The sequence below is a fragment of the Ranitomeya variabilis genome, chromosome 5 (genome assembly GCF_051348905.1).
Source record: "Ranitomeya variabilis isolate aRanVar5 chromosome 5, aRanVar5.hap1, whole genome shotgun sequence".
Classification (NCBI taxonomy): domain Eukaryota; kingdom Metazoa; phylum Chordata; class Amphibia; order Anura; family Dendrobatidae; genus Ranitomeya; species Ranitomeya variabilis.
The window spans coordinates 551,416,783-551,441,339 of record NC_135236.1 but is presented as its reverse complement, the minus strand read 5'-3'; the positions used below and the strand labels follow the sequence as shown (position 1 = coordinate 551,441,339).

At 44.3% G+C, this 24,557-nt stretch overlaps 1 protein-coding gene across 7 annotated transcripts in view; it reads right to left on the bottom strand.

Moving 5' to 3' along the window:
* Positions 1-1,290: 1,290 nt before the first annotated feature.
* Positions 1,291-24,557, bottom strand: part of SIMC1 (SUMO interacting motifs containing 1) — a 169,427-nt gene continuing 146,160 nt past the window's right edge. For all 7 annotated transcript variants that reach the window (XR_013215837.1, XR_013215838.1, XR_013215839.1 and 4 more), the window contains one exon: positions 1,291-10,363. Coding sequence is in view for 4 of the 7 variants with exons in the window: in XM_077265894.1 (XP_077122009.1) it covers positions 10,143-10,363 (221 nt within the window). In the remaining 3 variants the exon portion in view is untranslated. The remainder of the gene's footprint in view (positions 10,364-24,557) is intronic.

Genomic DNA, 24,557 nt, shown 5'->3' with positions numbered 1-24,557 from the left:
GGGACAAAAAGCGTCAAAGGCCACACTGGCAAGATGGATAAGAGATTCCATCACCCTGTCCTATTCCCCCTGTGGAACAGAGAGGGGATAAGAGCCCATTCAACGAGAGCAGTGGCGTGGTCCTGGGCGGAGAGAGCCGGCGCTTCAATAGAACAGATATGTAGAGCCACCACTTGGTCTTCTCCCTCTACATTCTTTAAGCATTACCGTCTGGACCTATCCTCTTCTTCAGATCTTACCTTCGGGAAAAGGGTGCTGGAAGCAGTGGTCCCCCCCTAATGTAAAATCTATTTCAATCTTCAATGGTGCCGTGATGGGGGAAAGAGAAAATCGTAGTTACTTACTGATAACAGTATTTCTCTGATCCCATGACGGCACTCGTACATTCCCTCCCTTCACACATAGGTGTACACACTAGAATTAATTAATAAATTAGTCACGCGGTGCCTCTAAGTTTAAAGCTGAATAATTTTTTGTTTGCATAATCATTTCAATTGCCGCTGAAAGTTCTGTATAATGCTCTCTAAGGCTACGTTCACATTTGCGGTGTGCGCCGCAGCGTCGCCGCCGCAACGCACAGCGCAAATGTGAACACATGCACAACGCTGCTTTTTGCGCCGCATGCGTCCTTTTTTCCATTGATTTTGGACGCAGCAAAAATGCAACTTGCTGCGTCCTCTGCGCCCCGACGCGGGCGCCGCAGGGACGCATGCGGCGCAAAAAGCAAGTGCACCGCATGTCCATGCGCCCCCATGTTAAATATAGGGGCGCATGATGCATGCGGCGCCGCTGCGGTGCCCGACGCTGCGGCGCTAGCCGCGAATGTGAACGTAGCCTAAAACAGATGTGGGAGAGCGGTACCGCCTTTTTCACCTGTAGGTTTCCTGTCCGAGGGCGGATCCCTCTCTCAAAGTGGTGCCGTCATGGGATCAGAGAAATACAGTTACTGGTAAGTAACTACTATTTTCTTTGCTTTTTTTTTTTTTTTTTTGTTAAACAGCACAATAATAAACACAAAATAGGGAGAAGAAACCGACCCATATAACAATGGAGTCAACAACATTAGTTTAGTAGTTAAAGGTTTTCAACAGAATGTCTTTATAATAGCCATTGCACCTTAGCTGTGTACCTTAAAGGGGTTGTCCAGTCCAAACCGGTAAGTTTGCAGACTTATGAATCCCGCTGCTCACACGCTGGGGATTCGCCGGCTTCAGACCCATATCAGGATGAGTTATACATACTCCTGGCCAGTGGAGGGGAAAGCCTTAAAACACAATCTCAGGTCCATAGTACGGTGCATACAAAATTGCTTTATTAAATATTTTATACAGGCATGGTTGGGTGTGAACAAACACATAGATCAACATACAGTCTGTATGCTGAGGGCCTACCGGACCATAAGATCACATAGAGCTAACTAAACATGCAGTATAATTATTGATAGGTACAATCCTGGATGCAACAATGTGATAGATGGCTTGTTATAGGTGAAACACGCTGCTCTGAATATATAGCTTTAAACAGGAACCTGAGAGTTATCCATGAATATTACTTTACAGAGGATGTAAGATAAATGCTTGCGATCCGAGAAATACATATTGGATGTTTCTTTACCTGAAGCAGTGCACCAGAAAGGGGCTCGTTTGGTCCGAATGCCCACCCTCATTATGTACAACTCATAACATACCCTCCAGTCTCGGGTAAGAAACCAGTGAATTCCTGCAGTTCACAATGTATGAGGATTTATCAGTTTGGAGTGGACAACCCCTTTAAAATGTGTATTCCCATCTCAAAGACCCTATCCCAATGTGTAATATTAGCAAATACCTTTAATTAGAAATGTAGTACAGTTCTTCCGATTTGCTATGTTGCTTACTCCATGTGCACGGCACTGCAGTAACTTAGTGGTCGTAACCATGGATACCCCAGAGCCAACTGTCAGTATGAGTGGTCATAACCATGGATACCTAAGCTTATTGCAAGTCCCTGTATGGATGAGGCATGTCAGAACTATACTACATTTTTAATTGGTGGTTTTCACTATTACTATACCTACTACATATTGTGATAGGATCTTTGAGATGGGAATACCCCTTGAGCAGGACCAGCAGTACAGAGCAATAAGTGGCACAGGGAACTCAGGCTTGAATGGCACAGTGCTGTGGCTACTCCAGACCACCAAGTGGCAGTGCATGGCACCTACCATTTTCTGGAGTATTGAAGGGCACAAACGCTGATAAAAGTGATAGGTAGTGTAGTTGCATGACTAGCTCATTTTGCCATGGTAATACCCCTTTATCGCTTCATTGGGGGACACAGGAAACCATGAGTGTATGCTGCTGCCACTAGGAGGCTGACGTAATGTACAAAACATTAGCTCCTCCTCTGCTGTGTACACCCCACCGACACCGACTGGCACTAGGTTAATCCATTTTAGGTAGGAGGTGGATACGGGTCTTTCACTAGACCCATATCTACCCCAGGTTTCGTTGTTTTCCTGGAACGTCTTTCTCAGATGGACCTTCTCCTTCCTCTGGAGGGATAGTGTGAAGTCGCGCTGTACTCCTACCCCATATGACTATCCGGCAGGACCCTAGCCCCTTACATATGAAGCCTGTTTAGGTGATCCGAACATTGGTCCTGCCCTGTCTCCTACTCACTCGCCCACCAGTACTTGTCGGTTTTAGGAGTCATGAACGTCCCACATCCCCAAGAAGTTCGGATGTCTATGAAAGATAACATGGATGGAGAGGTACATCTTTTTTTTTTTTTTTTTTCCTTCTCCATCAGGTTTTCTCCAGTGGCGACGAGGAGAGGGCTCGAGTAAAGAAGATTCAAAGTAATAAAGATGAAGATTTGAATGGATAGGCTCAGATGGCACAGCACATCAGGTGCTCAGATTCCCTCACTGTTAATGCTGTGGCAATCCTCATTCCCAACAGTGGGGCACTCTTTTCACTTATTTCCCCATGGGCTTGGTGGTGCAGACTGTATTACCAATAGGTTTTTCAGCCTTCGCGCCCCCTCCCATACCTCTTCGGCCACTGTGCTGAATCTAGGCCCCGGCCTAGTTCCTCCTCAGTGTCTTCAGCGGGCTTTTCTCCCACCTATTATTCACACACCTCCTTCCTGGCTTCGGCTCCAATGAGGGGGTTTTTCTTCTGCCTCTTGCTCTGGCGGTTAGCTCTTCCCCTCATTCCGGCCTCAAGAGCGGACTATTGCAGTTTACGCCTGCGCTCTCCCTGCAGCATGGCATCTGCGCTCGTTTTCTTGGCATTACCAGTTCCCCTCTTACTTTCTGCGGTTGCCATTTTCTGGCATCTGGACCCGAAAGGTGGCTTATCTCAACAGGTTCTATATCTTCTCCTGCAGTCACCCTGCTTGTGTCCTGGGCAACAGCCTGGTAGCAGTGTTTTCAGGACTGGCATCTTCCTGTGAATAGCTCTGCTTTGCCCTAACCTGGCATTAGTTAGAGAGGGTCTATTTCTTATCATGCCTAATCCAAAAGGAGAGTGCTCTCGCCCTCTTGCTTCTTCTGCCTCTGCTCGTCAGGCAATTTGTCTGCTTTTCATGTAATTGCAAGCTCCTTTCAGGCCAGTCCTCCCTCTGTCAGGCCTGCAACTGTCCCAAAAGATAATGGTGCCCCAAGCCCAGTGTGGGTTACCTCCCTGTCTCAAACCCTGGTGTTCGTTCTTGACAGGTTGCCCCTTCCTGCCTTTGCCGTCACTAGCGGATCGCAGAACTCACCGGCTGTGCCTACCAACATGGGCCATAAGAGATCCAGGCAGGAGCATCGTTCTAGGTCCTCCCGCTCTGTATCTTCCCCCTTGTCTTTCCCGGCAACTGCCTCTTCCCGGTCTTCCTCTCCCGAGTCAGGCGAGGCGGTTTCAGACACACTGGATTCTGACCATGTCTCTAATATGAGACGTGGTCCAGAGCCTCATTGTGGCAGTCAATCAGAACTTTATTATGGATACTGCTACGGAACCTGCAGAACAGGCTGTTTCGTTTACAGTTGAGATCAGCTCCCAAGTCTTTAACACAGAATTTGAGGAGGTACTTTCCAGAGAACGGGAAAACCTAACCAGATGCTTCCAAAGAGGGAAGTGCCTCGGCATCCTATATCCCTTCGCTCCTGAGCTAACGGCGAACTGGACCGCTTCTCCATCTGTGGACCCTCCAGATTATCAACCAGCACTGTCGTCCTACTTACGAATGGAGCATCCCTTAAGGACTCCAATGACAGGATCATACTCTCTTGCTACATCTGCCTTTGAAGCGGCTGCTTCTACATTGTGCCCTGCCTTTGCCACCACCTGGGTGCCAAAGTCCACAGCTGCATGGGCTAAGAAACTCAGTCAGGGCGTTCTTGCTGGTGCCCAACCAGAGGAATTGGCCGACCTCGCGCACCAAATTTCTCTTGCAGGGAAGTACATGGTATCCACCTCCCTGCTTCATGCGTGGCTCAGATGTCCAGCAATATTGTGACTATCCAAAGGACTACTTAGCTTAAGGCGTGGCAGGTGGACTTATCGTCAAAAAAGTCCCTTACCAGCTTACCTTTCCGGGGTTCCCGTCTATTCAGTTCCAAGTGGGACCAAATTATTAAGGAGGCCTCCGGGGGCACAAGCTCCCGCTTTCCAGACTTCGCCGGCTTCCTCTGAAGCATAGGTTTCTGCCGTTTGTCGGAGAATTTTTCCCTACCAGAGGTTCGCCAGGATGGGAAAAGGGCTTCCTTTTAAGCCCACACCCTACCAGCGTTCCCATAAGGTGAAGGGTAGAGCCACCAGGTCTAGACCTGGCAGACCTTCCGCTGCATAACTCATCTCTAGCTTCCAGGGAATCTCCCAGGCTAGGTGGCAGTCTCCAGTTTTTCAGAGACGTCTGGCTTGCCTCTGTAGAGGACTCATGGGTCAGGGAGGTTGTATCCTTAGGATACAAAATATTTTGTTCCTCACCCTGAGATCAATTCTTCAAATCTCGTCCAAGAGATGCTTCTCTAGGTCCGGGCTTTGCATCCATTGCCTCCCTTCTCGGTTCAAGTGTCATCGTTACAGTCCCAGACCACGACCGTTTCACGGGGTTATATTCAAACCTATTTGTTGTGCCAAATAAAGATGGCGCAGTTTGACCCATCCTGGATTTAACCCCTTTCTGCCAGCTGACTGAATAGTACGTCAGCTGGCAGATCCCCCGCTTTGAGGTGGGCTCCGGCGGTGAACCCACCTCAAAGCCGCAACATGTCAGCTGTTTTGTACAGCTGACATGTGCGCGCAATGAGCACGAGCGGAATCGCGATCCGCCCGCGCCCATTAACTAGTTAAATGCCGTCGTCAAGCGCTGACAGCGGCATTTAACTAGCACGCGTGGCCGGAAGTGCTCGCACCGCTGACCCCGGTCACATGATCAGGGGTCAGCGGTGCATTGCCATAACAACCAGAGGTCTCCTTGAGACCTCTATGGTTGTTGATGGCCGATTGCTTTGAGCGCCACCCTGTGGTCGGCGTTCAAAGTACACCACCATTTCTGCTACATAGAGGTGATCTGTACTTCACCTCTATGTAGCAGAGCCGATCGAGTTGTGCATGCTTCCAGCCTCCTATGGAGGCTATTGAAGCATGCCAAAATTAAAAAAAAGTGTTTAAAAATATAAAAAAATGAATATAAAAGTTCAAATCACCCCCCTTTCGCCCCAATCAAAATAAAAAAAAATAAAAAATCAAACCTACACATATTTGGTATTGCCGCGTTCAGAATCGCCCGATCAATAAAAACAAAGGATTAACCTGATCGCTAAATGGCGTAGCGAGAAAAAAAATCAAAACGCCAAAATTACATTTTTTGGTCGCCGCGACATTGCATTAAAATGTAATAATGGGCGATCAAAAAAAGTATCTGTACCAAAATGGTATCAAAAACGTCAGCTTGGCACGCGAAAAATAAGCCCTCACCCAAGGGCAAAGTTTGGAATTTTTTTTTCACCACTTAGACACCTAACATGTCTAGGTTATTTTTTATCTATGAACTCGTAATGACCTGGAGAATCATAATGGCAGGTTAGTTTTAGCATTTGGTGAACCTAGCAAAAAAGCCAAACAAAAAACAAGTGTGAGATTGCACTTTTTTTGCAATTTCATCACACTTGGAATTTTTTTTTCCCCATTTTCTGTTACACGGCATGGTAAAACCAATGGTATTGTTCAAAAGTACATCACGTCCCACAAAAAATAAGCCCTCACATGGCCATATTGACAGAAAAATAAAAAAGTTATGGCTCTGGGAAGGAGGGGAGCAAAAACCGAAAATGAAAAAAGCTCCGGGGGTGAAGGGGTTAAAGTTGTTAAACAAAAGGGTCCGTCTGTGACCTTTCAGGATGGAGTCTATTTGGTCAGTAATTGCTTCCATGGAGTCGCAGGAGTTCCTGTGCTCCATAGACATCCAGGACACCTATCCATGTCCGTATCGGAGGGCATCAGATTCCTGCGTTGTGCAGCAGGACCATTTTCCGTTTGTTGCCCTGCCGTTTGGGCTTGCAACCGCTCCCAGGGTTTTCACAATACATTTTGCGGATCAGGTCTTGAGCTCATGCCGCATCTTGATGACATCCTCATTAAGGCTGGGTTTTTTTGTTTTTTTTTTTTCAGGCGCAGGAAAGACTGTTCATCTTTCTCAACACCCTGCCCTATTGTTTAACCATCCAAATTGGGACAAAGTCTTGACTTGTCCCGACTCAGCACCTCATTTTTCTAGGCATGCTGTTCAACACCCGCCAGACAAGGGTTTTTCTTCCCAAGAAGAGTGCAATCCTCCACTTTCTTCCTTCCGCTCGGCCATGGTGGTCCTGGGAAGGATGGTGGCAGAATTGGAAGCTATACTTTTTGCGCAGTTCTTTGATCGCTTCAGCAGCCCATCCTCTCTCAGTGGAACAAGTCTGTTCTCTCTGGAGCGTCCGGTTCGGCTCTCCTCCCGAGTCAAACAATCTTTCAATTGGTGGCTGTCTTTCCTTCTAATAGTCCAGAGTGTCATTCCTTCCCATTCACGGGCAGGTACTGATAGGCGCCAGCCTTCGCGGCTGGGGTGCGGTCTTACGCCACCTGACTGTCCAGGGACGTTTGTCTGCCTATCAACATCCTCGAGATAAGGGCCATTCTTCTGTCCCTGCACCACTGGCAAAAGCAGCTAAGGGGTCTGCCAATCAGAGTTCAGACAGACAATGCCATGGTAGTGGCATATGTCAATCACCAGGGAGGAACTGAGTCCTTTGGCGATGGCCGAGGTATCCAAGATTCTCCTCTGGGCAGAGGCAACTGTTCTGGCGATATCTGCAGTTCATATCCCCGGCTTGGACAATTGGGCCGCGGCAGGAGAGTGGTCCCTGCATCAGGAAGTCTTCCATCAAATTTGCCTTCAATGGGGTACTCCGGATGTGGATCTCATGGCGTCCGAGCTGAACAGAGGTTCCATGGTTCATTTCCAGGTCCTGCGATCCTCTTGCGGTGGGCGCCGATACTCTGGCAATACCCGGGTTAGTTTATTTTTTCCCTACCTGGTTTCTCCCCTTCTTCCAAGGCTGTTGGAAAAGATCAAGGTGAAAGGGGTGTTGGTCATTCTGATTGTACTGGATTGACCCAGGAGGTCTTGGTTCACAGAGATAGTCAATCTTCTCGCGGATGCCCCCTGGAGGCTTCCAGACAGACCAGATCTTCTGTCATAAGGACCGATCTACCGCAAGAATTGTCACTCGGATTTAACGGCGTGGCTGTTGAAACCGTGGTTCTGAAAGCGTCGGGTTTTTTTTGATCGGGTAATTCGGACCATGATCCAGGCTAAAAAGCAGTCTTCGTCCAGGGTCTATTATCGGACCTGGAGAGCCCATTTCAGCTGGTGTGAATCTAATCACATCCTGCCTATGTCCTTTGCTCTCCCTTCTTTTCTGGCTTTTCTCCAGGCTGGACTTTGCTGTTCTGGCTCTTGGTTTGCTAAAGGGCCAGGTATCAGCGCTTTCTATTCTTTGTCAGAAATACGTATCTTCCGTTCTCAGGTCAGAACTTTTTCTCCAAGGGGTAGCACATGCTGCGCCCCCGTACTGGACACCCGTGGACCTTAATCTGGACCTAGAGGCCCTTAGGAGTTCTCCTTTTGAACCTCTGTCCTTTCCGTCTTGAAAGGTGGCGTTTCTTGTGGCCATCACCTCCATTAGATGCGTCTCGGAATTGGCAGCTCTTACCTGTTGCCCCCTTTCCTTGTTGTCCAACAGGACAAGGTGACTTTGCAGCCTCCACCTTCTTTCCTTTCCAAGGTGGTGTCCACTTTTCACCTAAATGAGGATATCCTAATCCTTTCCTTTTGCTCGACTCACTCATCCTTTGGGGCATTCACTTAACAGGTTAGACCTGGTCAGGGCGGTACGGGTCTGTTTGGCTAAGACAGCCCCCTTTTAAGACGACCGACTAATTCTAGAGGGTGCGTGTAGAGGCCTGCCTCCAAGGCCACGATTGCTTGCTGGATCTGGACAGCGATTTTTGGAGGCATACCTCCTGGGTGGTACACCACAGGGCATCCGCCCTGCAACTCTGCAAAGAGACAACCTGGTCTTCCATCCACACGTTCACCAAATTTTACAGGGTCCATACCTAAGCTTCGGCGGATGCCAGCCTAAATAGGATCTTGCAGTTTCTATTGTTCCGTCCCCAGGGACTGCTTTGGGATGTTCCATGGTTTCCTGTGTCCCTCAATGAAGTGATAGAGAAAACAGGATTTTTGGTTACTCACCGTAAAATCTCTCGGAGCCATTATTGGGGGACACTGCACCCTCCCATGTATATCAGCTCTACTTACTTTGTTATTGTTACAGTTTGAGTTGTGTTCATTTCTTTTACAAGTTGCTCCTCCTACTGCTTTCTCACTAATTGATTAACCTAGTGCCAATTGGTGGGGTGTACACTGCAGAGGAGGAGCTAACTTTTGTGCTTAGTGTCAGCATTATAAACCCATGGTTTTCTGTGTCCCCCAATGAAGGCTCCGAGAAACAGATTTTATAATAACCAAAACCCTGTTATAATTTCCATTCAACAATAAGCAAGCTCTGCCAAGTGCAAATACCGATGATGTCCTCACTTAAGGAATGACAAACCCCTTTTAACGGCCCAGTTTGAGACTTTGTAAAGTGAGTCGCAGAACGGTAGAAATGTGACTGCTAATAAAACTTTTTAAAGAACAAGGACTCAAACCAGAGACACTTTTTAAATGGGAAAATTGCTTTAAGAAAAAAAAAAAATTAAATTTCCTTGTTCTTAAACTTCCTCTTTATCGCTAAAGAACTTTGTTTACTACATGAGCGAACCTGCCAACTTTGGTCTTAATTTACACTTTTTCGTTGATATTGCTGTAAGAGATTGTGTTGCAGGATGAGTTGCATTAGTCAGTGGCACTTTTTGGGGGTAAATGCAACCTAATGCCCAACGTTGCTTTTAATTTTTTTTACATAATTATGCTGTTTAACCCTTTATGGGATGCTATGTAAAAACCAACGAACATGGGCAAAAACCTGCTTTTTAGGAATCAACTAAATGTCACGTAATGATGCTTTGTTTTTGTAGACATTATTAAACGACATTGTGAACTGGCACTATATTAGGCTCATTGGTGTCTACAGCAAGTGCAGTAGCTCAGGTCTCTACTTCCATAGCGGAGCAGGAAAGGCTAGAACATTTGAGGAGACTTGATTTCTTATGGCTGCTCAAGAAGTGGGGAATTAATCCACTCAATTACCAGGTTTTTTTTCAACAACAAAAATTTTTTTTACATAAATCCCTAGCATTAAGTTATGCTTCTGCCACAAACTGCAGGTTAATTAGGTCAATAAGACTGAATACCACATTGCTCTAGTAAAGAATGAGGGCACAATGGTACTACTCAAAATCCAAATATCTTATTACAAGATGTATTCTTTATAAGCAAATTATTCTTACAAATACATGTCAAACTTTTATACAAAGCACAACCTATTTACATAAATAAAGTGCTGAATCCTGCAGCCACGACAGATTAAAACTACCTGCATACCTCTAAAATTTATTAAAACAGAACATTTACCTTCGGTTTGGGAACTGCCAATAAAAACGAATAGCTAGGATATTTTTCTAACTATACCTTTTAGCAGCGGTACATAGCAACGAGCGCAAGAGAAACAGTTTATTCAGAAGAGCAGCAGAAGGCTCGGCTCCTAGACAAGTCCGTTGCTTGAAGACTGCGAGTGAATTTTCCACTTCTGATTCAGTGATGCCCCCTGAAAGAACTAATCGACTCTGTGGTCTTTTCAAAATTTCATCTGTGCGGTCCGTAACAGGGATTCGTAAGTGATCTACAAGAGAAGGTCTGTTCTGGTTTACAGCTGCATTGAAACATTTGCATGAAAGCGGTGTATTTACATGATGGCTACAGGCTGATTTTCAATTCACTGTTTTGTGAAGTGTATGGAAATGTGGATTTCTAATCCTTTTTAAAATAATCTGAAAACTGACACGCATTTGTCTCCAGCGCTAAGTAGTCTGACACCCCTAAACAAAATCCTGAGTGACCAGCTGCCCCCAGAAGTCAGTTAGTAAATTGGGTCGACCTGGCTGGAATTTTTCTTTAACTACAGCTGTTCTGTGAAGGCCTGAGGGATTTGTCTGAAATCATTAAGGATCAAACAGCATCGTGAAAACTAGGGAAGACACAAGACAGGTCATAGATAAAGTAAAGCATGGCTAGTAGTGATGAGCAAACGTGCTCTGATAACCTATTATCAGAGCATGCTCGGGTGTTATCAGTATCTTGGATTTGCTCGGATATGTCCGAGTAACTGCGGCTGCATGTTTTGCAGCTGTAACAGCTGCAAAACATGCAGCCGCAGGGACTCGACTGGAACATATCAGAGCACGCCAAAAATGCTCAGATAAAATGTTATCTGAGCACGTTCATTCATCAGTAAATGGTTAGGTTACATAAAAAAAAATCTGAACATGTCAAAGCGCTATTCAATCCATCATCCAAAAAAAATGGATTGAGTCTGACTCAACTGCAGACCTATTGAGACATGGCCTCCACCTAAATGGACATCCCAAGCAAGATCACCAATTAAAGAATCTGCCAAGTGGCCCATGGTGTCTCTAGAGGAGCTGCAGAGATCCACAGCTCAGGTGGGAGAATTTGTCAGCAGGACTACTATTTGTAGACACCAAAAATCTGGCCATCATGGGAGACTGGCAAGAAGAAAGTATTTTTTGAAAGCAAGCCATAAGATGTCCCATTTGCAGTTTGCAAAAAGCCATGCATGGGATGCAGCTAGCATGTGGAAGAAGGTGCTCTGGTTGGATGAGACCAAAGTTGAACTTTTTGGGTTAAAGCCAAAATGCTATGTGTTGTGGAAAACTAACACTGCACATGACCCTGAAAACACCATCCCCACTGTCAATCGTGGTGTTGTCAGCCTCGTATTGTGGGAAGCTGGTCAGAGTTGATTGGAAGATGGATAGTGCTAAATACAGGGCAATCCCGGAGAGAAAAACCCGTTAGAGGATGCAAAAGACTTGAGACTGTGGTGTCGGTTCACCTTCAAGCATGACAATTACTTTAAATATACTTTCAGATCTACAATGGAATGGTTTAAGTCAAAGCAGACTCATGTATTTGAATGACCCTGTAACAGTCCAGACTTAAATCCCATTGAGACTCTGTGACAAGACTTGAAAATTGATGATCAGAAGTCACTGAGCTAGAGTTTATTTGCAAAGAAGAATGGGCAAAAAAAGTCAGCCTCTGTGCAAATGTGATGGAGACATCCCCCAAAATACTTGCAGCACTAACTCAGGGGGCCTAAATACAAATGCACATCACAATTTTCATATTTAGATTTTAAAATAATTAGAACACCATGTATCATTTCCTTTACACTTCACAAATACTTGTTACTTTGTTGGTATAGCACAAAATCCAAAGAAAATGCTTTTAAAGGGAACCTGCCATCAGGATTGTGCAAATTAAACTACAGACAGTGTCAGGTTGACGCCTTTATACTGAATAAAACTATACCTTGGTTGGTTGATTAAAATCTGTCTTGTGGTTTAATCTGGGTTTGTAGTTTTCTGTTTGTTTCTGGTGCTCGGGAGTGGCCTTTGGGCGAGGCTTTATGGTGGCTTTATGACAGGTCACTGATACCTCAGTGATAGTCACCCTATTTTACATAATGCACATAACATTGTGGGCTTAGGAGAAAAAAAAAAAAAAAAAAAAATACATCCAGCGAAACGGCACCAGCGCTTGCGCAGTAGTTTCGATCGGTAAGAGATAGATGCTACTGTGCTGAGGCAGCCGTCATTTTTCTGGATGTATATTTTCTAAACTCACATTATATGCATTTTGTAAAATATGGGGCAGGTGAATGAAGGATCAGTGACCTTTCATAAGCCCATGAAGATACATATGTAAGCTGAGCACCACAAAGCCCCCCACAGGCCGCCCTGGATCACCATAATCTCATTAACTGAAAACTACAAATACAGATTAAACAACCACAAGATGGATTTCTTCACCCACGTATCATTTTAATCAGTATAACAGCGCCACCTGACAGTGTATGCAAATAAAGTTTGTGGGTGTTGTGTGGGAAAAAAGAGGGGGGGGGGAGTTCATGGGGTATAAATACTTTCAAGACCTTGTACATGTAGTTGGATTGAAGTTAACTACTGTACTCGCCATTTACTACAATGCTCATGCATTGTTAAGGACATGAAATATGCAAATTGCCTCTTCAGAGAGGAAGTGGACTTGAACTCTAGTGCCACCTATGGGAGGTAGAAATCCTAAAATTCAATATCAACCCTTTAAACGAGCTTTGCTTTATGACTTACTGTCTGCACTGATTAGGGGCAACACCCTAAAACACCAAAATTTCAATTTGCAAAGTATGAGATCTGATTTGGCTAGGTGAGAGGCTTAACACTGGGTTCTAAGGGGGTGACCAGCCAGTCCTGGCATGTCAGAGTGAGGAGACTTGTATGTAATGCATGCTCCTCTGAGAAATTAAATATGTACATTTTCTTCAGAGAAGAAGAGGACTAGAACTCTAGTGCCACCTATTGGAAGTAGCAATCCTAACAGTCAATACTGTTTAAGACTGTATTGCATTTAGTACATATTCTGGTAGAAGATACTATTCGATGACTTGCCAAGTTTTAGACCTTATCCAAACTGAAGGCAATAGTTCAAGTTTATGAACAATTTTTATATGTCCAGGGAATGAATAGGTTGCAGACTCTGGTACATTACATGCCACTTTTTCCCCCCATCTTTCTGTGAGGAATACAGATTCATATGCTAGGTAACAGCTTATGCAGGTGTTCTACTACTGAGACATTGCGTAATATCTAGTGAACAAGAGGTGTATGAAAAAGTGTATGCACTAACTTACACCTTGTAATGATGGGGGCATGCTGGCAGCAGTAAATAGTGCCTGCAAGAAGGTACAAGAATCATAGAAGCTGTTGAACTGTGTATTTGAATCCACCCAGAGAAAGCCATGACCGTCAAAGCAAAGGTATGACATACACATATCTATGGTGTCATTTTCTGGTGACCTTTAAAACACATGGAGATGCAATTTCCTATTTTTTTTTTTTTTTATAAGCTCTTAAAAAAAAATGTAAATTTAAAAAATTGTTTTCCTCAGCTGAGACAGTGACAATGTGGGCAGGGGCTTGTCTCCTTACCATCTTAGGCTGCAGCTAGTGATGGGCGAGTATACTCGTTGCTCGGGTTTCCCCGAGCACACTCGGGTGGTTTCCGAGTATTTGACTACTCGGAGATTTAGTTTATCACTGGGAGTTGAATGATTTACAGCTATTAGCCAGCTTCAACACATGTGGGGATTCCCTAGCAACCAGGCAACCCCCAAATGTACTAAGGCTGGCTAGTAGCTGTAAATCCATTCAGCTGCCAGTGATAAACTAAATCTCCGAACACTAACAAATACTTGGAGACCACCAGAGCGTGCTCAGGAAAACTTGAGCAACGAGTATACTCGCTCATCACTAGCTGCAGCCTCTAGCTTTCTGACACTGCGAGAGACGGGGTGCATTTCACTCTTGCCCTATGTCTACCACAACTTTTAGAATTCCTCAACTGCAGCACTGGGCTAGGCTGTATTCTCCTGGCCTTCACCATGTCCTACTCCAGATTCAGTAAATGGTTATTCCTTGAGCAGGAAATTAATAATGGTTCACTCTCCTGATCTATAGTTAGGAGGACATAAGGGAAAGGAAGGGTCTGGTTTAGGACAACAAAAGTCTTGTTACTACTTATGCTCACTCAGATGTATGGTTTCTGCTTATTTTTATAGTGGCAAATTGCATTAACTCTAGGTTATATAGAGTGATCAGATGAATTGCAAAAAACTGCAGACATCCATTGCCATAGAAAAACTTAATTTCTGCAGAGCTGGAATTCAATGGAAAACATTTTTTTGTGATTTAAGCAAGATAGTTATTAACAAAAAGGCAGCAGAAATAGGAGCAGACTGGTTCATTTCAAATGAGGGTTGGTGCTTGAAAGCGTTGTCTTCTGTTAACACTGGTTATCACCAAGGAAATACGTCATCATTGCTTTGAATCAAACAGGCTTTACAGGCACCTAAAATCACCCACTTACCAGATATCAAGAACTTAAAGGTTCATTTGCTGTAAAAGAGACTTCAAGGACCCGAAGAGTCTAGCAAGTGCCAGGATTGTCTCCTAAAGAAGATTCAGGTATCTGTTGGTTCAATACCAATAGAGAGCTTGTGGTGCATCTGGGCGTACAGTGAAGTGAAAGCTTTTGAATCCTGGCTTGGTGTCGAGAAGGCAGCAAAAAAGCAATTTATCGCTAAGAAAACCTACAAGGATTGGATGGCAGAGGAAAGTTTATCTGATGAAGCTCCCTTCAGACTGGAACATTTGGAAAAACTATTGTCCGAAGAAGAAAAGTTGATCACTACTATGAGTCCTGTGTCAATTCAACAGTAAAGCATCCAGAGACCATTCATGTGTGGGAATGCTTTTCATCCAATGAAGTGGGCTTACTCAGTTTTGCCCAAGAACACTGCCATGAATATAGAATGGTAAGAATACACATTCTCCAAGAGCAACTTCTTACACAAATCCAGGAGCAAGTTGGTGATGAGCAATGCTTTTTCAAGCATGATAGAGCACCCTTTCACATGGCAAAAGTGATAAATAAGTGCCTCAGTGGCTAAAAGTGTTAAATGTTGGATTCATAGCCAGGAAATTGCTCTAATCTCAATTTTATTGGTCAATCCTCAAAAGGGTGGGAAAACCCCCCACAAATAATCTCCAAACACTTTGGACCAGAAGTGTACATAAAAACTTATGAAATGCTTATTTTACACCATAGAAACATCCATTTCATTAAAAGCTAAAAGAAAAAAAAACAACACACATTTGGCTTTGACAAAATGTGTGCTTCAGTCTCAAAACTTTTGGCCACAACTCTACTCTAACATTACTGGCCAAAGAGTGATCAACATGCATCTAGCAATCACTAAATTCAATATAGTGGAAGCAATCATTCCTGGGCTACCTCAGAACCCAGATAAGAAGACAGCCTGTTAGGGGGCAACCTACTATATTCACACAAAGCACCCTGTTATATAGCAACATTTTTGGCGTTCCTGGGTGGGCTGGTCAAAACGGAAGACTACCAATATCTGAAGTCCGGCAAACCGCAGGCTTGAGATCAGAAGGACACAGACTAAATCCCAGGAAGGTAAGAACTTTGTTTTCTTGCAAACGTTCTCTGTGTCTGTCTCCACTTGTCTCACAGTCTGCAGCCAAGCTCCAGGTATGTTATAGTTAAGTCTTTCTAAACGACCAGCCCATATTGTTTGGCAAAGAACCGTAGAATATCCAAGTGATACTTAAAGTGTATATTGGATTGGTCAATTTTCTGTGTTGCTGTCCCTGTCATATGGGTTTTGTTATATATCTAGCGTATGGCTGAAGTGTGAATGTGTTCGTTAACCTTGAGGATACATCCTCTTGGGTGATAGAGATACAGTGTAAAAAGCTGATCAACTCGGGATAGGTGCTCTGCAGTTCTCTCCGGTGACCCAGTGGGCATCCTGAGTCAGGGGACAAGTCCGTCTGTCTTTCATGGTGTAAAGTCTGTCTGTCTTGTTCTATATGTACTAGGTGCTCCCATACGATGCAAAGAGATCTTGAGAGAATCATACTAATCTGCCTATTGTTTTGCTCTCTGGTTGATTTATAAGAATATCTGTGCTTACTAAAATTTAAAATCTGGGGAACATGCCACTTCTCTATAAGAGGCCATGAGGATTTGATGACTGTGACCCTGGAGAAGTCACATTGGCCAAGTCATTGTTCCTGAGGTCCGTAAGTTGAGGACAATAAGAGGAATTATTGTTTTTGGGAGTCTGCACACCTACAAACCATGAAAACAGTAAAGGTTTTGCAAGTTGTGGGCAAAAACGGGCACCATAGAAGCCAATCGAGGGCCAGGAGAAGTAGGCATAAGTAGGGCTGCACATCAGGACTGCAGTAAGGCATCAACCAGAGAGCGAGGCTAGGCAGAAGTAGAGCATATACATAGCAAAGAGCACCAGGAAGAAGGGGAAGGTCGCAGTGCATATGACATAATGAAAGACAGTAAAGGTCAGGTAGCTGTGAAAGACATGGACGTTCATTGTATTGAATAATTGTGTGTGGAAGAAGGTGAATGATATGAGACTCCTTGCATAAGCTGAAAGACTGTATGTATGTAATAAGGATTTGAAAATAAAACTCCTGATTGTATAAGGGTATGTTTCCACGTTCAGGAAACGCTGCGTTTTTGACGCTGCGTTTTTCTGCTGCGTCAAAAACGCAGCGTCCAGATGTTACAGCATAGTGGATGGGATTTTATGAAATCCAGACTCCACTATGCATTTAAAAACGCATGCGCTTTTGCCGCGAAAACGCATGCGTTGTGCGTTTTTCCAAAACGCTGCATGTTGCTACTATGAGCAAAACACGCAGGTACACCACAGGTGACCTGCCAGTGACCTCAGGTGCAGTTTTGGTCAGGATTTTACTTGCATAAAATCCTGACCAAATCCTGATGCAATCCTGAACGTGGAGACTTACCCTAAGGGAGTCTGATTAGGTGTGATCCTTGGTCAACAGGTACCAGGGATAAAACAAAGGAACACTAACAAGTAAAAATAGTCACACGTTTTTATAACCCCAAAATATTCTTTAACTACATAAATAGTAAGAAACTAAAAAATGACAGTGTTGGCCCCCTTAAAAATAGTCTGGGTGAAATGGTGGATGAGGATGAGGAAAAAGCCAATAAGCTAAATGACTTTTTCATCAGTATTTACAAAAGAAAATCCCATGGCAGCCAATATGACTAGTGATAATAATTCCCAATTTAATGTTACCTGCTTAACCCAGCAGGAAGTACGGCGGCGTCTAAAAATCACAAAAATTGACAAATCTCCGGGCCCGGATGGGATACACCCCCGAGTACTGCAGGAATTAAGTGCAGTCATTGATAGACCATTATTTTTAATCTTTAAAGAGTCCATAATAACAGGGTCTGTACCACAGGACTGGCGTATAGCAAATGTGGTGCCAATATTCAAAAAGGGGACAAAAACTGAACTCGGAAATTATAGGCCAGTAAGCTTAACCTCTACTGTGGGTAAAATCCTGGAGGGCATTCTAAGGGATGCTATACTGGAGTATCTGAAGAGGAATAACCTCATGACCCAGTATCAGCACGGGTTTACTAGGGACCGATCATGTCAGACTAATTTGATCAGCTTCTATGAAGAGGTAAGTTCCGGACTGGACCAAGGGAGCCCAGTGGACGTAGTGTATATGGACTTTTCAAAAGCTTTTGATACGGTGCCACACAAAAGGTTGATACATAAAATGAGAATAATGGGGATAGGGGAAAATATGTGCAAGTGGGTTGAGAGTTGGCTCAGGGATAGGAAACAAAGGGTGGTTATTAACCCCTTCCCGACCCATGACGCCACATAGGCGTCATGAAAACCCGTGCCAATCCGACCCATGACGCCTATGTGGCGTCATGGAATGATCGCGTCCCTGCAGATCGGGTGAAAGGGTTAACTCCGATTTCACCCGATCTGCAGAGACAGGGGGAGTGGTGCTTCAGCCCAGGGGGGGTGGCTTCACCCCCCCCGTGGCTACGATCGCTCTGATTGGCTGTTGAAAGTGAAACTGCCAATCAGAGCGATTTGTAATATTTCACCTGAAAAACTGGTGAAATATTACAATCCAGCCATGGCCGATGCTGCAATATCATCGGCCATGGCTGGAAACACTAATGTTACCCCCCCCACCCCACCGATCGCCCCCCCCACCGCTCTGTTATGGGGTCCGGTCCCCTCGGTGCTGTGCTCCGCTGCCCCGTGCTCCTGCCCGCTCCCCCCGTGCTGCTGTGCCCCCCCCCCTGTGCTCCGACGCCCCCCCCCGTGCCCCGATCTCCCCCCCCTTATACTCACCGAGGCTCCCGGTGTCCGTCCGCCTCCACGCTGGGCGCCGCCATCTTCCAGTCGGCAGATTCGTTAAAAGTACATTTTGATCGCTGTGACAGGTTCTATCACAGCGATCAAAATAAAAAAAATAATAAATAAACCCCCCCCCCCCCCCTTTTATCACCCCATAGGTAGGGACAATAATAAAATAAAGAAAATATATATATATTTTTTTTTTTCTTTTTCCACTAGGGTTAGGGTTGGAACTAGGGTTAGGGTTACGGGTAGGGTTAGGGGTAGGGTTAGGGTTACAGGTAGGGTTAGGGTTAGGGTCATGGCATGTGTGGATTTGGCTGCGGATCCGCAGCGGATTGGCCGCGGATCCGCAGCGGATTGGCCGCTGTGAATTCGTAGCAGTTTTCCATCAGGTTTACAGTAACATGTACACCTATGGAAAACCAAATCCGCTGTGCCCATGGTGCGGAAAATTCCGTGCAGAAACGCTGCGTTGTATTTTCCGCAGCATGTCAATTCTTTGTGCGGATTCCGCAGCGTTTTACACCTGTTCCTCAATAGGAATCCGCAGGTGAAATCCGCACAAAAAAACACTGGAAATCTGCTGTAAATCCGCAGGTAAAACGCAGTGCCTTTTACCTGCAGATTTTTCAAAAATCGTGCGGAAAAATCTTAAACGAATCCGCAACGTGGGCACATACCCTTAGGGTTAGGGTTGGAATTAGGGCTAGGGTTGGAAATAGGGTTAAGAATAGGCTTGTGGTTAGGGTTACGGATAGGGTTAGGGGTGTGTTGGGGTTACAGTTGTGGTTAGGGTTGGGATTAGGGTTAGGATTAGGGTTGGAATTAGGGTTACGGGTGTGTTGGGGTTAGGGTTGGGATTAGGGTTATGGCTACAGTTGGGATTAGGATTAGGGGTGTGTTGGGGTTAGTGTTGAAGTTAGAATTGAGGGGTTTCCACTGTTTAGGCACATCAGGGGTCTCCAAACGCAACATGGCGCCACCATTGATTCCAGCCAATCTTGCATTCAAAAAGTCAAATGGTGCTCCCTCCCTTCCAAGCCCCGACATGCGCCCAAACAGTGGTTTACCCCCACATTTGGGGTACCAGCGTACTCAGGACAAACTGGGCAACAACTGTTGGGGTCCAATTTCTCCTGTTACCCTTGCAAAAATAAAAAATTACTTGCTAAGACATAATTTTTGAGGAAAGAACAATTATTTTTTATTTTCATGGCTCTGCGTTATAAACTTCTGTGAAGCACTTGGGGGTTGAAAGTGCTCACCACACATCTAGATAAGTTCCTTCGGGGGTCTAGTTTCCAAAATGGGGTCACTTGTGGGGTGTTTCTACTGTTTAGGCACATCAGGGGCTCTGCAAATGCAATGTGACGCCCGCAGACCATTCCATCAAAGTCTGCATTTCAAATGTCACTACTTCCCTTCCGAGCCCTGACGTGTGCCCAAACAGTGGTTTACCCCCACATATGGGGTATCAGCGTACTCACAACAAACTGGGCAACAAATATTGGGGTCCAATTTCTCCTGTTACGCTTGAGAAAATAAAAAATTGCTTGCTAAAACATCTTTTTTGAGGAAAGAAAAATGATTTTTTATTTTCACGGCTCTGCGTTATAAACTTCTGTGAAGCACTTGGGGGTTGAACGTGCTCACCACACATTTAGATAAGTTCCTTGGGGGTCTAGTTTCCAAAATGGGGTCACTTGTGGGGGGTTTCTACTGTTTAGGCATATCAGGGGCTCTGCAAACGTAACATGATGCCCGCAGACCATTCCATCAAAGTCTGCATTCCAAAACGTCACTACTTCCCTTCCGAGCCCCGGCATGTGCCCAAACAGTGGTTTACCCCCACATATGGGGTATCAGCGTACTCAGGAGAAACTGGACAACTTTTGGGGTCCAATTTCTCCTGTTACCCTTGCAAAAATAAAAAATTCTGGGCTAAAAAAATATTTTTGAGGAAAGGAAACACATTTATTATTTTCACGGCTCTGCGTTATAAACTTCTGTGAAGCACTTGGGGGTTCAAAGTGCTCACCACACATCTAGATAAGTTCCCTTGGGGGCCTAGTTTCCAAAATGGAGTCACTTGTGGGGAGTTCCTACTGTTTAGGCACATCAGGGGCTCTGCAAACGCAACCTGACGCCCGCAGAGCATTCCATCAAAGTCTGCATTTCAAAACGTCACTACTTCCCTTCCGAACCCCGACGTGTGCCAAAACAGTGGTTTACCCCCACATATGGGGTATCAGCGTACTCAGGAGAAACTGGACAACAACTTTTGGGGTCCAATTTCTCCTGTTACCTTTGGGAAAATAAAAAATTGTGGGCTAAAAAATCATTTTTGAGAAAAGAAAAATTATTTTTTATTTTCACGGCTCTGCGTTATAAACTTCTGTGAAGCACTTGGGGGTTCAAAGTGCTCACCACACATCTAGATTAGTTCCTTGGGAGGTCTAGTTTCCAAAATGGGGTCACTTGTGCGGGAGCTCCAATGTTTAGGCACACAGGGGCTCTCCAAACGAGACATGGTGTCCGCTAATGATTGGAGCTAATTTTCCATTCAAAAAGCCAAATGGCGTGCCTTCCCTTCCGAGCCCTGCCGTGCGCCCAAACAGTGGTTTACCCCCACATATGGGGTATCATCGTACTCAGGACAAACTGGACAACAACATTTGGGGTCCAATTTCTCCTATTACCCTTGGGAAAATAAAAAATTCTGGGCTAAAAATCATTTTTGAGGAAAGAAAAATTATTTTTTATTTTCACGGCTCTGCGTTATAAACTTCTGTGAAGCACCTGGGGGTTATAAGTGCTCACTATGCATCTAGATAAGTTCCTTTGGGGGTCTAGTTTCCAAAATGGGGTCACTTGTAGGGGAGCTCCAATGTTTAGGCACACAGGGGCTCTCCAAATGCGACATGGTGTCCGCTAACGATTGGAGCTAATTTTCCATTCAAAAAGTCAAATGGCACGCCTCCCCTTCCGAGCCTTGCCGTGCACCCAAACAGTGGTTTACCCCCACATATGAGGTATCAACGTACTCAGGAGAAATTGCCCAACAAATTTTAGGATCCATTTTATCCTGTTGCCCATGTGAAAATGAAAAAATTAAGGCTAAAAGAAATTGTGTGAAAAAAAAGTACTTTTTCATTTTTACGGATCAATTTGTGAAGCACCTGAGAGTTTAAAGTGCTCACTATGCTTCTAGATAAGTTCCTTGGGGGGTCTAGTTTCCAAAATGGGGTCACTTGTTGGAGCGCTCCAATGTTTAGGCACACAGGGGCTCTCCAAACGTGACATGGTGTCTGCTAGCGATGGAGATAATTTTTCATTCAAAAAGTCAAATGGCGCTCCTTCCCTTCCGAGCCTTACCATGTGCCCAAACAGTGGTTTACCCCCACATGTGAGGTATCGGTGTACTCAGGAGAAATTGTCCAACAAATTTTAGGATCCATTTTATCCTGTTGCCTATGTGAAAATGAAAAAATTGAGGCTAAAATAATTTTTTTGTGAAAAAAAAGTACTGTTTCATTTTTACAGATCAATTTGTGAAGCACCTGGGGGTTTAAAGTGCTCACTATGCTTCTAGATAAGTTCCTTGAGGGGTCTAGTTTCCAAAATGGGGTCACTTGTGGGGGAGCTCCAATGTTTAGGCACACGGGGGCTCTCCAAACGCGACATGGTGTCCGCTAAAGATTGGAGCCAATTTTTCATTGAAAAAGTCAAATGGCGCTCCTTCCCTTCCGAGCCCTGCCGTGCGCCCAAACAGTGGTTTACCCCCACATATGAGGTATCAGCGTACTCAGGACAAATTGGACAACAACGTTCGTGGTCCAGTTTCTCCTTTTACCCTTGGGAAAATAAAAAAAATTTCGCTAAAAGATCATTTTTGTGACTAAAAAGTTAAATGTTCATTTTTTCCTTCCATGTTGCTTCTGCTGCTGTGAAACACCCGAAGGGTTAATAAACTTCTTGAATGTGGTTTTGAGCACCTTGAGGGGTGCAGTTTTTAGAATGGTGTCACTTTTGGGTATTTTCAGCCATATAGAACCCTCAAACTGACTTCAAATGTGAGGTGGTCCCTAAAAAAAATGGTTTTGTAAATTTTGTTGTAAAAATGAGAAATCACTGGTCAAATTTTAACCCTTATAACTTCCTAGCAAAAAAAATAATTGTTTCCGAAATTGAGCTGATGTAAAGTAGACATGTGGGAAATGTTATTTATTAACTATTTTGTGTCACATAACTCTCTGGTTTAACAGAATAAAAATTCAAAATGTGAAAATTGCAAAATTTTCAAAACTTTTGCCAAATTTCCGTTTTTTTCACAAATAAACTCAGAAATTATCGACCTAAATTTACCACTAACATGAAGCCCAATATGTCACGAAAAAACAATCTCAGAATCGCTAGGATCCGTTGAAGCGTTCCTGAGTTATTACCTCATAAAGGGACACTGGTCAGAATTGCAAAAAACGGCAAGGTCATTAAGGCCAAAATAGGCTGGGTCATGAAGGGGTTAATGGAGCACACTCGGACTGGGTCACGGTTAGTAGTGGGGTACCACAGGGGTCAGTATTGGGCCCTCTTCTTTTTAACATATTTATTAATGACCTTGTAGGGGGCATTCAGAGTAGAATTTCAATATTTGCAGATGACACTAAACTCTGCAGGGTAATCAATACAGGGAAGGACAATTTTATATTACAGGCTGATTTATGTAAACTAGAAGCTTGGGCTGATAAATGGCAAATGAGCTTTAATGGGGATAAATGTAAGGTCATGCACTTGGGTAGAAGTAATAAGATGTATAACTATGTGCTTAATTCTAAAACTCTGGGCAAAACCGTCAATGAAAAAGACCTGGGTGTATGGGTGGATGACAAACTCGTATTCAGTGGCCAGTGTCAGGCAGCTGCTACAAAGGCAAATAAAATAATGGGATGTATTAAAAGAGGCATAGATGCTCATGAGGAGAACATAATTTTACCTCTATACAAGTCACTAGTTCGACCACACTTAGAATACTGTGCACAGTTCTGGTCTCCGGTGTATAAGAAAGACATAGCTGAACTGGAGCGGGTGCAGAGAAGAGCAACCAAGGTTATTAGAGGACTGGGGGGTCTGCAATACCAAGATAGGTTATTACACTTGGGGCTATTTAGTTTGGAAAAACGAAGACTAAGGGGTGATCTTATTTTAATGTATAAATATATGAGAGGACAGTACAAAGACCTTTCTGATGATCTTTTTAATCATAGACCGGTGACAGGGACAAGGGGGCATCCCCTACGTCTGGAGGAAAAAAGGTTTAAGCATAATAACAGACGTGGATTCTTTACTGTAAGAGCAGTGAGACTATGGAACTCTCTGCCGTATGATGTTGTAATGAGTGACTCATTGCTTCAATTTAAGAGGGGACTGGATGCCTTTCTGGAAAAGTATAATATTACAGGGTATATATATTAGATTCCTTGATAGGGCGTTGATCCAGGGAACTAGTCTGATTGCCGTATGTGGGGTCGAGAAGGAATTTTTTTCCCCCATGATGGAGCTTACTCTTACCACATGGGTTTTTTTTGCCTTCCCCTGGATCAACATGTTAGGGCATGCTAGGCTATGGGTTGAACTAGATGGACTTAAAGTCTTCCTTCAACCTTAATAACTATGTAACTATGTAACGTGTAAGAATATCAGGTGAAACCAAATATTTTGTTAATATGGAAGTTAAGCAGAAAGACTAGGAAGCATGTAAACGGACCTGTCTTGTCCGTGCCACTGGTGGTGTATGACTCAACAATAATTTGACTAATATTTGGGGAGGCTGTAAGTGAAGCAACTGTGCTAAATGCTCTGCAGATTTTGTGTGGGTTGTGTATGTTTCACAAAATTAATAGATGAGAATAATGTCCTTTATGGTAGGTGGAAACTAACCAAGGTATTTCCCAGGACCGAAATCAAGCAAAGTCCAGCT